Consider the following 15,559-nt stretch of genomic DNA (forward strand, 5'->3'; position numbering starts at 1 on the left):
CTCTGACTGTGGACGCCGAGCCTCCACAGTCAGAGTGCCTCCACACGAGCCTCCGGCTGTAATGCAGGGGCCTCTGATGTTCTTGTACTACAGGAAGAGGACTGTTTGGCTGTTTCCATCCGTCTATTTTTTGGGTGCTGAATGCATCCCTTGTAATTGGCAGGGTGGGGGCCACACAGTTGCCACATTTAGCAGGGGTTGTTTTTGGCTTTGTGCAGATATTGGTTTGCTGGCTTGCCCCACATTTCAACCATTTAAATTCAGCTTTACATAATTTCTGGGCGTGACCAAACTTTTGACACCTATGGTACTGCCCAGAAGATGCCCTTTTTCGGAGTGGCTCTGGTGTGGTGTGAAAATGAGCCCAAAGATTGTTTTCAAGTTGTAGAAATTTTTATATATGTTATGAATCTCTACGAGGACTAACGACATGGGAGATTTGTTGGATCTGTACATTTTCTGACGTTAACAGGAGGTAGATCCTGCAAGTTAAGATCATCAACTATATCTTCTATATCAATATCTTCACAGACGCCACGGAGGACTACTTTTAGATTTTTCTCCGAGCTGAGCGAAAAGATGGTATTGTATACCTCTTTGTCCATTTCTTTTGTTAGTCGCCTGTAGTCTATCACCGTTGTAGGATATATCTTTATTCCTTCGTCCACATTTTTGGCCATTACATAGCTAATGTGTAGGTTGGACATTGTTGATCTTAAAGCTGCCCATCTCTGCTTCTCTCGTAATATAACCGGAGGCACTTTTTCTCCGGGAGTGGCAGTGGAGTCCGAGACTTGATCGTGTTGTTCCAATATGTTGTTTGAGAGGTTCATCTGTTGTTCTCCGCTTTTTGCGTACGCATACTTCTTGAAAATCAGAAATAGTGAGGTTTTCCGATTCTGACTAATCTTCCATAATCTCGGCGTCAACATTTGTGACACTTACCGGGGGAAACGTATCATAAAGTTTCACCTTTCCTGGCCAATTTTTGTTGAGCAGCTTGCCCAGTCTGATGAATTCCCGGTATACTTCTTCATTTGGCTGCTATTCCATATCTGTCAATGTGAAAAAAAAAAAAAAAAAAAACCACTTACCGTGCAGTTGTAGTCTTACCGGCACCGCTGCAGGACTCAGAACTGATTTGGTAAGAGCACTGATTCAAAAATTGCACGATCTTTAAGACACATAATAAATGCAAGCCACCAAATTCAATCACCGAGAACCATCCACAATTCACGTTCCAGCGCTGTTTGTCCTTATAAGGACTGGCTTAAAGGGGCGAAGCAAGAATGCTTTTCATCTTCCCCGTTATCTGTAGAGAACAGTGTAGAGATAAGGTCTTATTGAGCTATTAAAGCTCTGGTCATGGCAGGAGGGTAACAGCAATAGCCGAGCCTCAGTTAGAACTTCATTGACTACAGCATTGCCATCCATTACCCTACAAGGGTATTGGATTAAATGAATCAATCACCGCATCTCACGGTCGATTGATCCCTCCGCGCTGTTTGTTCTTAAAAGAACTCGGCGATGGACTGAGTCCTGACTCTTTATCCCGTCATCTGAATGAAGAAAATCTGTGTGGATGTGGTGTTATTGAGCTAAAGGCTCTAGTCATGGCTGGGTAACGGCAATAGCCGAGCCTCAGTTAAAACTTCATTGGCTACAGCATTGCCATGGAAGTCCTAAAAAGAACTTTTTTTCAACCCATTCTCCACACTGTTTGTCTATATCCTTATAAGGACTGGCTTAAAGGGGCGAAGCAAGAATGCTTTTCATATTCCCCGTTATCTGTAGAGGACAGTGTAGGGATAAGGTGTTATTGAGCAATTAAAGCTCTGATCATGGCAGGAGGGTAACAGCAATAGCCGAGCCTCAGTTAGAACTTCATTCGCTACAGCATTGCCATCCATTACCCTCCAAGAGTATTGGATTGAATGAATCAATCACCGCATCTCACGGTCGATTGATTCTTTTTATTCATATATCTCCCACACTGTTTGTTCTTAAAGTTCTTAAAAGAACTGGGCGATGGACTGAGTCCTTGACTCTTTATCCCGTCATCTGAATGAAGAAAATCTGTGTGGATGGAGTTATCGAGCTAAAAAGCTCTAGTCATGGCTGGGTAACAGCAATAGCCGAGCCTCAGTTAAAACTTCATTGGCTACAGCATTGCTATTCGTTACCCTGGAAGTCCTAAAAAGGACTTTATTCAGACGCTCCTCTTAGAAATATAACAATTTCTTTTATAATTAAATTAAATTATTTTAAACTAGGTGTCTTTATATACTATAATAATTTGCTTATAAACCTTAAGAATTTCAAATATTTTAATAAATATTTATTAAATCGATATTAATCCAATATTATTTTATTTAAATTAATTTAATTTTTATGGGCACATTATGTTTAGCATAATGTGTGCATATTATAAACTTTTCGAACTATTAGTGCCAGTTACTATATTTTGCGGCGTTTAAATTTTTTTTTTGATAATACTAGTCTATCGAAATCGAAAATTAAATAAGAAGAACAACACGCTGAGTTATAATCGGTCTCAGCATAATTTCTAGAATATAATCGATATTTGCTTCGGCAAGATCGCTTGCCACATTGCAAACGATGTCTTCACAGGCAAAAAAGGATTCCAGTTTTCCTATTTCAGGTATAATCTCTTGAGGTAGGAATGATTTAAATTTTCCTCGCTTTATTAATCACGGACCATCATCCACTTAGCAGTTTGCGCCTTGGGGATTGGAGCTTTTAAAGTGCTCATTTCTCTCTACACAAATGTGTTGTACTCTTATTCGTTGAGCAAACTCAACTGAATTCTTCGTTGACTTGTGCTGCCATCTATCCGTGAAATGGTTCGGTACCAACCTAGAAATTAGCATTTTATAGATTCACTACAGATTTCTGCTCTCTTTCAACTATGAAATATAGTTGGAAATTTACGAAATTTATTTAAATTTATTATTTATTGAAATATTTATGAAATCGAAATATATCTGGATTTCGTTTCAAAAAAAAAAAAAAATATATATATATATATCTTGAATTCTAACAAGTCGAGTTGATAAACGCTGAACTAGAAGTTTTACATCCTTTTTTTTTTCTTAACATTCAGGTTAAGTGTAATGAAGCCGTAACATGTTTGGTATCTAAAGCGTGGGTTCTGGAATATGCAACAAGTAAATAAATAAATAAAAATAAAAAGGCCTTAATCCACCCACAAAGCTGACATACAGGTTTACTACGTTAGATAATATATAAAAGAAGTCCTTACTTAGAACCCTGGGGTTTCCTAAGTACATCGTCATTATTAATATTATGAAATTAACTGCTATAACCTTGTGCGAATCCTTCACCCTTCTCTCTTTATACATGTAAGACACTTTCAGAAAGGTCTTCACGATAAATGCAACCCAATTGCACTGTTTTTATTCAGTTAACTAATCTATTTATATTCCATTATTTATTTTTTAATTTCATTTCAAATTAATTCAGCAAAATAAATTAGTAATCTCGAGATATATATAAAGTTAGTATTGAAAAAAAAAATTAATTTATAAGAAATCCAAGTTATAAAGAATGTTTGGAGTTAAATGACTTATACACCTTTTATAGAATAACATAAAAATTCATTAAAAAAGTATCAATTATGTTGGCTGCAAAAGAGAGTTTTACCGTGCGATGCGGTGATTAATTAATAATACCCTTGGAGGGTAATGGATGGCAATGCTGTAGCCAATGAAGTTCTAAATGAAGCTCGGCTATTGCTGTTACCCTCTTTCCATGATCAGAGCTTTACTAGCTCAATAACACCTTATCCCTACACTGTCCTCTACAGATAACGGGGAAGATGAAAAGCATTCTTGCTTCTCCCCTTTAAGCTAGTCCTTATAAGGACTATAAGTTTGCCATGTAAGCCTTCTGTCTAGTAGTACACCAAGGTATTAGTATTAAACTTCTGTTAGCCAAGGGATTTTTGTGTTAAACAGGAAGATGTCCTCTTTAGGAAGCATCGGTCTTCTGGTGAATAGCATGGCTATGCTCTTCTGGAGATTTATTTGAAGTCTCCATTTGGAGAACCATTTTTCAATCTATAGTGTGTTTTCTTGCAGTTTGATTGCAAGATGTGGTTGTAGAGATCTGGCTAATATTGCGGTATCATCCGCCTAGAGGACCATGATAGATGACAATGGATTGTGCGGGGTATCAGACATGTATATGGAAAACAGAATTGGTGCTAGTAAGGATCCTTGTGGGACTCCAGCCAAGATACGTTTCTATGTTGATACTGTACCGTTGATCTTGATTTGCATACGCCTGTCAAAAAGGTAGGATTTAATTAGGTGAACCATTTCCAATGGTATTCCAGTTGAGATCAGTTTATGCAATAATCCGACAAGCCAAATTTTATCATATGCACTGCCAATGTCAAGGAAAACAGCTCCAGTGCATTGATGCCAATTGTATCCAATGGAGATGTATTCGACTAGTAAATAGAAGTCAATCTTTCTTCCCAAAGTTGACTTCTATGTACTTTAAGGGCATCTCTCACTGCAGAACTGAGCCTATTCGGGATTCGTTTGTCTTGTGGTGACCGGGTATTTTGAAACCTTTTTATAGCCTTATTTTTATCCTGATCAGGTTCATGATATCTTTTGCCAAGTGGTTGGCCCTGAGGGCAGTTGTGGAAGTAGTGACTCTTGTAAGGGCTGTGTTAATTTATTGGGTCGGGTCTTTAAGAACTGTTTCAAGTTCTTCTTTTGATTTTATAAGCGCAACAGGACCACTATATTTGGGGGAGTACTTAGGACAACCTTTCCTATGATATGAATGTGTGTGGGTAGGAGGTTCGCGGTGCAAAGGCATCAAATGCTGTTGCTCGACTCTATCCTCTAATCAACAGGAACAGTAAACTAAACACCAAAATCAAACTACTTATCTACAAACTGATGGTTCGTCCTATACTCACTCACGCTTCTCCGGCTTGGAGCCATACCGCTGATATCGTTAGAAACGTGCAACTCCATCGGGACACAGATGCCCCCTATATTTATACTTTCCTGCAAACTATAGCAAAAAAGCATCTGTACACCCCAACAAACTGGTTCAACTAGCTGCAAATTACGAAGCAACGGATTTTTTCAAAACGTAAAAGACCAAAAGCCATCTTAAACTCCAATTCTGATGTTTAATATTCAAGCCAGCTCAGGGAGAGCAACTGGTTCATAAATTTTTCCACTCACTGTTTCCCTATCAGATAGCGGGGAGTACGAAAAGCATTTTGCTTCACCCTTGAAGTAAGAAATGTTAATTGATTAATTACTTTCTTGTACTTTAGATGGGATTATCTGTCAATATCCTTTACGGACTGAGTGGTATAGCTATTTTTGTACCGATTATCATGCTTATTATAACAATAATAAATTTCCTTATCATCTAAAATCTGTGTATGTGGATGTTCAATTTTTTTTCAGTATTAATGGATAAAACAAACGCGATGAGAGAGGAAGATGCTGCACAATAATGAAGAAGATAATGGGAATTCAACACGCGCAAATACAACAGAAGTATATTTTCTAATAGTCAGCTTTTTTTTTTTTGGCTACTGTGCTTAGCGCGAGATATTGATCCTTCAAGCTAAAAATAATTACAAAGATCCAACCCTTTATCACTTTCCGGAAGAATAACCCCCAAAAGAGCCCTAAATGACTTCGATTCTCTAAAGCCCAACGAAGAAAATGATTATGATCAGATGCGCGTTGTGAGAGACATCTCTATGACTACGGTTACCACGACAACAGACTTGATTATAAAGAGAGAGATCGTAATCTGAAAAATGGGTAGGAAAATCGGTTTTAAATTATTTGCTCGCATAGAAGAGACTGCAACTGGTGCACTTCTTAGGACGCTTGAGGAAATTAACTTTTTTTAAAAGCATTTCTCAACACTTTTGTTTTTTTAAATTTAACATAGCGGACTTTAATTTTATATAATAGTAACAAATTATGGCTGAAGTGATAGAATATCTTAAACCAGCAAGGAAAGGATAAAGAAGATGATGATGATGAAGAAAAGAAGAAGGTTTTCATGATGATGAATTAAAATGATGATGAGTAAGAAGATAAAAAAGAAGAGATGAAGAAACAGAAGAACAGGAAGAAAAATTACGATGATGATGAATAAACAGAAGACGATTATGACGAAGCAAAATGATGATGATAATAAAAAACAGAAGAAGAAGATGATGATGATAATAAAAATAATAAGATGATGATTATTAAAATGAAGAAAATAAGAATATGATGATGAGTTGATCATGATGAAGGAAACAGATGACAATGACGGAGAAAAGAAGATAAAAGATGATTATGATGCATTAAAATGATGATGAGTAAGAAGATAAAAAAGAAAATATGAAGAAACGGAAGAAGAGGAAGAAAAATTACGATGATGATGAACAAACAGAAAACGATTATGACGAAACAAGATGATGATAATAAAAAAACAGAAGAAGGAGATGATGATAATAAAAAAACAGAAGAAGGAGATGATGATAATAATAATAAGATGATGATGATCAGAATGAAGAAAAATAAGAACATGACGATGAAGTTGATCATGATGAAGGAAGAAGATGATGATGACGGAGAAAAGAAGAAGAAGAAGATTATGATGAATTAAAATGATGATGAGTAAGAATATAAAAAAGAAAATATGAAGAAAAGAAAGAAGAAAAATTACGATGATGAATAAACAGAAGAGGATTATGACGAAACACGATGATAATAATAAGAAACAGAAGAAGAGGATGATGATTGAAATGAAGAAAAGGAAGATGATGATGATAAAGTTGAAGTTGATCAACTTCACCTTCATGATCAATTTCATGATGATGAAGTTGATCATGATGAAGGAAAAAGAAGATTGTGATGATGAATTGAAATGATGATGAGTAAGAAGATAAAAAAAGAAAAGATGAAGAAGAGGAAGAAAATTACGATGATGATGAATAAACAGATGAAGATTATGACGGAGCAAGATGATGATAATAAGAAACACAAGAAGATTATGATGATGATGATGATTAAAATGAAGAAAAAGAAGAACATGATGATGAAGTTGATCATGATGAAGGAAGAAGAAGAAGAAGATGATGATAGTGATATTATGGAAAGGAACAAAAATTTAAAATTCTAGAGTGGCATTTTAAAATCCATAGCGAATCTAGAACTTCGATTTTTGATTTCCTAATTTTCTGACATCTCATTTAGATTCAGATATATTCACATGCTAATATATAATATACTGATAAATCTATACAATTAAAAATAATCGCCAAAATATATTTTAATTTATAAACTACAACCTTCGCCAGGCTAATACACAATTTGTCTTTTAGAAAACAAATAACAGATACTTGGGAAAACATTATCATCAATCGTCTATTTCGTTCTTGAGTACGTTTTTGTTTATACTGTCCAAGGAAGCGTAGAATAAGTAACGTAATTAACTACTTCATTTAATTTCATAATTAGCTATTATTTGTAACTTCCGGAAGGGGAAAAACAATTATAAACAACTAAGTAAAATAATTAGTTTAAAACAATACCATTTAATGATAATATCATTCGAACAAGTGCGCAAGTATATCCTATTGTCGCTATGGAAAGTGCTTAGTGAAAAGGCAGAGATAAAGATTTATCTTTTATCTACTTGGGCAGTTGTTCCAATCAATTTTCAAAAAGTGAAGACCAAAAAAAAAAAAAAAGGAGCGAATGTTTTATAACATATTTTAATAACATAGCCATATTCTAAGTGCAACATAAAGTAATATTATTAAAATACCGAAAACATATTAACATTCTCGTGCTAGTAAAATCTTTGGGAAATATATTCGGGCTAATTTAAATAATTGCTTAGAAACCGTTCATTTCCAAGGCAACGAAATAATGTGGTTTCAGAAAGAAGAGTTAAAAAAAAAAATTGCATCGCGAGCTCTCTTTGAAGGATTTCAAAACCCGACAATGCGCGCGCAACATTCACGAGCTCAAGTGTAAATTTCGCAGAATGACGTCATACAGAAGCTATGCATTTTTATAGCAGGCAATAATTAAATTTTTAATTCAATGTGAATGTGCCAAATGAAAATAAAAGCACAGTTGGTTCATAAGAGAGCGCCATCTATCGAGCAAAGTTGAAAGTTCGAAGTCGGAGTTAAAATTGAGGAAGTATAAAGACTTTTTGTATGGAAATAAAGCTCAGGGCGTAAAACAAAATATCTATAAATAATGCATAAATTTGATGTCGCAGTTAAAATTACTTTACACAAATTTTGTTTAAACGTAAATTAATGAAATAATTTATTTTGTCCTGTAGTAAATTTTATTTTTTATTTTACTAAAATATAGCCCATTGTTGATTATCATTATAATCATTTTTAATGAAAAAAAATTAAAATGAAAAGAAAATACATTTTATATGCGAATAAAAAGATGTTAGAAGTCTTTTTTTTTTTTTTTTTTTTTTTTTTTTTGGAAGGCAAAACTTCCGCATATAAATAATAATGCACAAAAAAATAAATAAAATTATAAAGTCACACGTCACTTACTTACAACCGGCATAAGAATGGCCGGATCCTGCAGTTTGGCTTTTCCTAACATTGGCAACACTTCATCTAAGATATTTGTCTTCTCCAATTTGTCGATTATCTTCTCAACGCATGTCAGCGCAATTGCTTGTACCTGAATAAATGGAATTTGCTTGGTTATGTGCGAACGTCACAGGAACAGAAAAGGAGAAAGAAACAGTTTGAAAACAAAAGGTTGTTGAGCACGGGCGTCCATGGAAAAATTTCCGGGGGGGGGGGAATATTACATCAATCAATTTTTATTTAATTATTTAATTTTGGGTTTTTTTTTCGCAAGTAGATCCCAGGGGGGTGCAAGTGCCACGTTTCCCCCCACCTCTACGGACGCCCATGCTGGAGAGAGAGAGAGAAGGTAAAAGTTACACAGTTTTACGTTATGAAAACATTGGCCTTTAGAATGCTAGGCAGGAATAGATTACTTATAATTAACAATGCATGTTCATTTCACATGCCACGTGCAAGCATTGTGGCTATGTTCATTTCACATGCCACGTGCAAGCATTGTTGGCTATGTTCATTTCACATGCCAGGTGTAAAAAAACATCTTGGTCAGGTTTATTTCCTATGTAACGTGCAAGCATTGTGGTATGTTCATTTCACATACTACGTGCAAGTTAAAAGTCGACTGTGTTCATTTCTCATGCCGCGTGCAAGCATTGTTGGCTGTTATGAAAACATAAAGTGTATTATGATACAATCTTTAAAATAACTTTAATTAATTAATTTTTTTTGTTTGTTTAGAAGCCAATTGTTTTTTTTCCTAACCAATTGAACTTTTTTTTTTAAAAGGGGAAGTGAATATTGTAACATATCAGGATTTTTTTTTCTGAATGGCACCGGGCGAAGAAAGGATTAGAAGTTCCTCTAGTCTGCGACTAGAGGAACTTCTAGTATGTTCGAACTGCGAACAGCTTTCTTTGGTTGGCCTAGCGCTATGGACGCTACAAGGCTAGCACTCACCGTTGTATTTGGATACTATGCAGTTTTGTGTGGTCTTATGCTATTAAAATATTATATTTCATTCATTTCAAATATGAATATGACATCGAAATGAATTATAATTTTTTATATTTAAATAAATTATCATTTTAAGGATTGCAGGTGTAGCTCCACCTAATCTAATTTATTTATGCATTTTTGCTGTTAATAATACTCACCTTGACTCCTGAGTCATTCTCGAAAACATGTTTAGTTCTTGGTAGCACCATCTTTCTCACTGCGTTCTCTTCCAGGATGTCCGATATTTGAGTAACTGCTTGCAGCGCCGCGCACTGGACAAAAAAAAAATAAAAAAACTTTGAGATGGCAGAGGTTAACTTCATTGCAATGATAATTCCTGTATACTACTGTGTTTGTTTTTTGGAATCATTGAATCAAAATGAGGAAAAAAGTAGGAGAAATACTTACTTGAATCTGAGGAGTAGTGGACTCGAACGCGCTGTACAACATTGGAAGAACATCGGCCTTGATGTCACTCTTGGGAGTTTTCTTCATGATGATATCCAAGTTCTCTAGAAGGGTTACTGTTGCCTGTAAGAAAGAAGGAGGAAATGCTCGTTAATCAAAAGATAAGTGTATTACATTAATGGAGAGAGAGAGAGAGAGAGAGAGAGCGAGATCGTTAATATGATATGGCACAATTATTATAATTGTATCATAGCTCTAAAATTAGAACTATGAGGCTTTATGACTAACACTTAATTCTTCGTCTTTTCATTCTAATAGTTTTCATTTTCTTCAACACGTGACCTCTCACGTGACCGCATTCATTTCAAACCGTAACAGCCATCAGTGCACCAAAAACCATCTTCATCATCGGTCATGAAGGCTCCGAATGTTTTTCAGAGGTAGCTTGAAAAAAGTGAGCACCACCTAGTGGTGCAAACGCGAATTAATTTGAGAATTCAATGTCCTTTGAGAAAAGAGAATTGAATTTTGCAAATAAGTCATTTACAATTAAATATAGCTGATATTTTCTCCCCAAGTTATGATGGTACTACCTATCTACTCAGCCCTAAGGCTTTTCGCGTAGCTCTCCAAGACGGAGCATGAACACAGTTTTGGCAAAATAGGATTCAATCACTGTTCTCATCTCGTGCCACAGCAAGACTCCTGGCTTTTCGAAAACTTTGCTGCTTTATGAGACCGACTACTATATTTTTGGTTAAAGATTATTTTCAAATTCCTGCTATTCTAGACAGGATTCAAACGCAAAGTTTTACCAGACAACCAAGTCCTGGTAACATAGATCACATGTTCTTTATAAATGCGTGTGTCTGGGAGTGGAATTTTTTGGGGATGTGAGAGTATCATATGTTCACTGGGCATCCACAAATGCCGTATGGTCACTCCGATGCACGGTTATGCGCCTCATCAGTCCCTCCACACCAGGGGCGAATTCTCCATGCTTGCAGCGCAAGCTCATTAATTGAGAAAGAAGTAATATTTATTTGTTAATAAATGCACGCATTTATAAGCATTCCATTTAGGCTTTTATTTTTGTAGACAGAAGACGTCTGAAGCTTGTGCGGCAATAATTGAGCTTTGCGTTGTGTATCGAAGGCCGATGCTTGCTCGTCTAGTCAAAGCTACCTTGGATTGCTCGGTTGTAGGAGCTTCCAGGTCCTCGCAGCAACACTGTGATTTCATGCGCGCGCATAGCGATTTCCGCTCCTTTCACGTCGTCTTAACACACAGGCCATACGCAGTCAAAGTAGCTCTAGCCAGTGAGCTTCAGCCAGCCTTTACAAGTGTGCGTGTTGCTTGGGGAAATTAAGTTACAACCAGCTTTTTATGACGATGTTATTGACCAGTTCATAAAGAAGAACCGTAGGGTAGAATTTGCATAGATACTAAACAAATGAAGAGAAAGTAGGCATCTTTACCTAACTCTCTTTCAAACCCGAAGCCAATCACTTAATCCAACACCTGTTCTTACTGCGGCTTCTTGCTCCTTGTACAACTTGGCTATCGGGCTTGATAGTGTGTGTGTTGAGGAAAACCCATTCTTTTCATTGATTCCCACAGTTTCACATGCTGAACCCAGTCGCATACGTTAGAGTAGTCTAAGAAACACGTTACCAGAGGGGAGTCTAAATTCTAAATTAGATATGGCTGTTTGGGAGTAAAGGGGAAAAAAAAGCAGAGATTGTATACAATAACTAAACTTTTCGGATGCCGCTACGACTTGCTGCTGTGTACTTGAAAATAAATAAAAAAATAAAGAGACTGGGAAGGTTTTCATACGCAAATTGGAACTCATCTAATTTATTTTAGCTACACCCCAAAGAACTTATACTTTCTTACTGTAATGAAGGATATTATGGATCCATCCATATTTTATAGTCAAATATTGAAAAAAAGAAAAAGAAAAAAGAAACTTAAACGTTTTGAAATTTACTCAGAGGGCTTTTAAGATCTTTGAGCATTGGACTTGCCTGCGTTTTTTTTTTTTTTTTTTATTATTTTTTTTGTTCGTCTGGGTTCGTATATCAATTTTTTTTAGATTGCTCTTTGATATTTTTATATTCCAAGTGATTGAATCTGTCGATTCTTTTGTATATAAACGTTTAATTCTATCAAATTCTAGACGCGATACAAACTGTTTTTAATTTCCGAAATATCTGTTGATGTTCTTATTAGAAAGTTTGCTAACGAGAGTATAATAGATCTTCAATTGTTATTGGACTTACTTTTTGCAAATCATAAAACATCTAAAAGCGTTCAATTGTTTTCAAAATTAATAGTCAGACGTCAGTATCTCTATTGTAATGATGTCATACAATGTTTATTTTTAATTTATTTTGTTTTCCTTAGAAATAATCATGTAACTTATATTTTTATTTTAGTTAACTAAATTATGCTTTAGAAAATTATAAAATATTTATCAAAATTGAGATATAATTCATACACCTTTAATTATTTAATATAAATAGATACATATACTCTGTTTACAAAGAAGCTGTGTTTCAGGTGAAACATTTCAGCTGTTATTATCAGTTTATAAATAAAGAAGAACCGTAAGGTAGAATTTGCATAGATACTAAACAAATGAAGAGATAGTAGGCATCTTTATCTAACTCTCTTTCAAACCCGAAGCCAATCACTTAATCCAAGTTTCAGGTGAAAAATTTCAGCTGAAATTTGTCTGCTGTGACTAAGATGACTATAATTTCTATGATGCTTATGAATAGAATAATAGGTATATGCAAACTCAACGTTGGTTTTGAATTTAGGAGAGTTAAGTTATAGTCGAGTCTGCAGCACATTTTAGTGATCGTAGTTTAAGGTAACTAAAGAATTATTTGCCCTATAGCCTTGCTCGTAGAGGTCACTTTATTATTTAAAATGAGCATATTCTTTTGTTTCATCTGTTGTAAATCGTTCTAAATTTATATAATTGTAGTATATTTATATAGTAGCACAATAAAACCTTACCAGTTGTCGCCAATGCAGTAAGATGGGAAAATTAATAACTCGAACAGGATAGACTCTTGGTTGGGTCATAATAACATCCTCGAAATAAGTAAAAGGCATCTTAAATGGATAGCTCGTACTCGCCATCACGTGACTCTGTGGGTTTTTGAGCTATGTTTTGTACTTAATAAAAAACTTAATAAGAACCTAAGTGTAAGCAATCTCTTCCCCAAAACAGCTCCACTCGCCAGAGGAACACACAGTTAACAGTTAACCATGCTAAGTTCGCAGCCTCAATAACTTCAACTAAACCAACATCAAATATATCGATTGTTGGGAGTTTTTCACTTGGTTCTACTATATATTAAAGATACCAAGAAATTATATACTTGGTTTAATCCTTTACCCAAGTGTGAGCAAACAAATTTGTGCCTGAAGTATCTTTCAGGACTGGGGCAACTCGTGGTATTGATAAGGAACACTTATCACTACCCAGACCGGGTAGTGACGTCAGAATGCTGACGTGTTTTCGATATGTTTCATAATTTTCTGAAATGTTTCGGAAAATTGACACCAGAGGCATTGCAATCGTGCGAAGCAAATTCATTTATAAGTGTACAATATTCGAACTTTATTGAGGTCTCATCAATGGGAGCAGACCCGGAGGTGAGATATCAAGGTTGAAGTAATGCAGGGTAGTGGCCCTTCCTAATAATGCATAGTATTATACATGTCCGCAAGGAGATGTGCTTTGCATTATGGGATACTAAGGCAAGTGATGAGAAGTCATACCACCTTTGCCACGAGTTGCCCCACTCCTGAAAGATACTTCAGGCGCAAACATTTTGTTTACACTTAGATAAAGGATTAAACTAAGTATATAAATTCTTGGTATCTTTAATTTACAACATTAAACATATTAAACACTAAAATAGTTCTTTAATTATCATAAAAAAGTCTAGCATAATTCTTGTACCCAACTTGTCAGTTTGGGATATATTTGAATAATTCCTTTTTTTTCCCTCTCTCTCTTTTTTTAATACACAGCTATGGATTTTTTTTTTTTTAGATCCAATTGCCTTTGGTGTGAGATGAAATCACACAATCTAATAATATCTTTATTACCTCCTAAAACAAACATCGCAAATCAACATTATCGTCCTAATTCCATCATCTTGTTCACTACATATTGTAAGTGTCGGATAGATGCGAGCATTCTGCGTGTACCACCCGACTCTACGGATGCAGATGCTAAGATAACTGGACTCTGGCTACAAGTTAATTGAAGTTCATAGAAACGCAAAGGCCTGCCTACTGACTGACCAGCGGAAAGGAATTGGAATGCTATGAATAGCAAACCTGGAGAGAATCAGTGGACGAATTAACATTCTCTCTCTCTGTCTGTCTATCCCTTCGGAATGAGAGTAAATCAAGGCAACGATATTGCATAGAGGCCATTACTACTATCTTTCGTTCACTGATGGTGGCACGCGTTGATGGCGCTATAAACACATTGCAAACGGGGATGTAGAGATCCGATTCATTGATAGATACACACACACACACACACAAAGAGAGAGAGAGAGAGATTATATTGCATTTATTTACCGGAGGCAATGCGAGTATTGATTATGGACTGAACCCGAAAAGGAACTCAATTTATAATGTCCAACATTGAAGTAGATTAGACTCGCGGAATATCCTCATTAAATGATACTCTCTCGCTCTCGGCTCCCCCCCCCCTCCACACACACACACACACACACCATTACCTTTATACCTTTAGCGTAAAACTATCAGAATATTAAATACACAAAGACGACAACGCGAGACAGAATTGAAATGATAATAAACCGATAATTTTCATCGATTTATATAAAAATCGATGAAAATTATAGTGAAATATATTATCTAATTTTCTTAATACGAAACCACTATTAAAATTTTAATCAAAATTAGTCAAACGGCTAATGATTGAAAAATCGTAAACATAATGGAAGAACCGGACTTGTTCGGAATATGTTCTAATTATTAGTTTCTACACAACTTTTGTGTTTCATTCATTTATTGTTTCATCTGTCTATCCGTTTTAGGACAGTACTACAACGAGCAAAACCTAAGGTATACAACACTACTGCTTTGTTAGTGGGAAATCCATATTGCGTAATATATATATATATATATATAATCGTTATTAACCACTTGTCACTTCACATGCATTGAATTCATTGAAAACCTCGAATCCAACTATGACGTCACAACGCTGACGTATTTATTGATATGTTTCATAATTTTCTGAAGTGTTTCCAAAAAAAACTGACACCAGAGGCATTGCAATCGTGCCAAGCAAATTCATTTATAAGTGTACAATATTCAACAAGAAATATCAAAGTTTTCGATATGTTTCATAATTTTCTGAAATGTTTCCAAAAACTGACACCAGAGGCATTGCAATCGTGCCAAGCAAATTCATTTATAAGTGTACAA

General features: G+C 35.3%; 1 protein-coding gene across 1 annotated transcript in view; it reads right to left on the reverse strand.

The window, feature by feature from the left end:
* LOC150095248 (SCY1-like protein 2) overlaps positions 1–15,559 on the reverse strand; it is a 146,768-nt gene that overhangs the window by 39,189 nt on the left and 92,020 nt on the right. The window contains exons 9-11 of the mRNA XM_090410630.1: positions 10,064–10,186; positions 9,814–9,927; positions 8,618–8,750 (exon numbers count right to left, since the gene is read on the reverse strand). Coding sequence (XP_090266756.1) covers positions 8,618–8,750; positions 9,814–9,927; positions 10,064–10,186 — 370 coding nt within the window. The remainder of the gene's footprint in view (positions 1–8,617; positions 8,751–9,813; positions 9,928–10,063; positions 10,187–15,559) is intronic.

Source organism: Typopeltis vanoorti, chromosome 20, assembly GCF_054136105.1.
Source record: "Typopeltis vanoorti isolate ZY-2024b chromosome 20, IOZ_Tvanoo_1.0, whole genome shotgun sequence".
In the NCBI taxonomy this organism is placed as follows: Eukaryota; Metazoa; Arthropoda; class Arachnida; order Uropygi; family Thelyphonidae; genus Typopeltis; species Typopeltis vanoorti.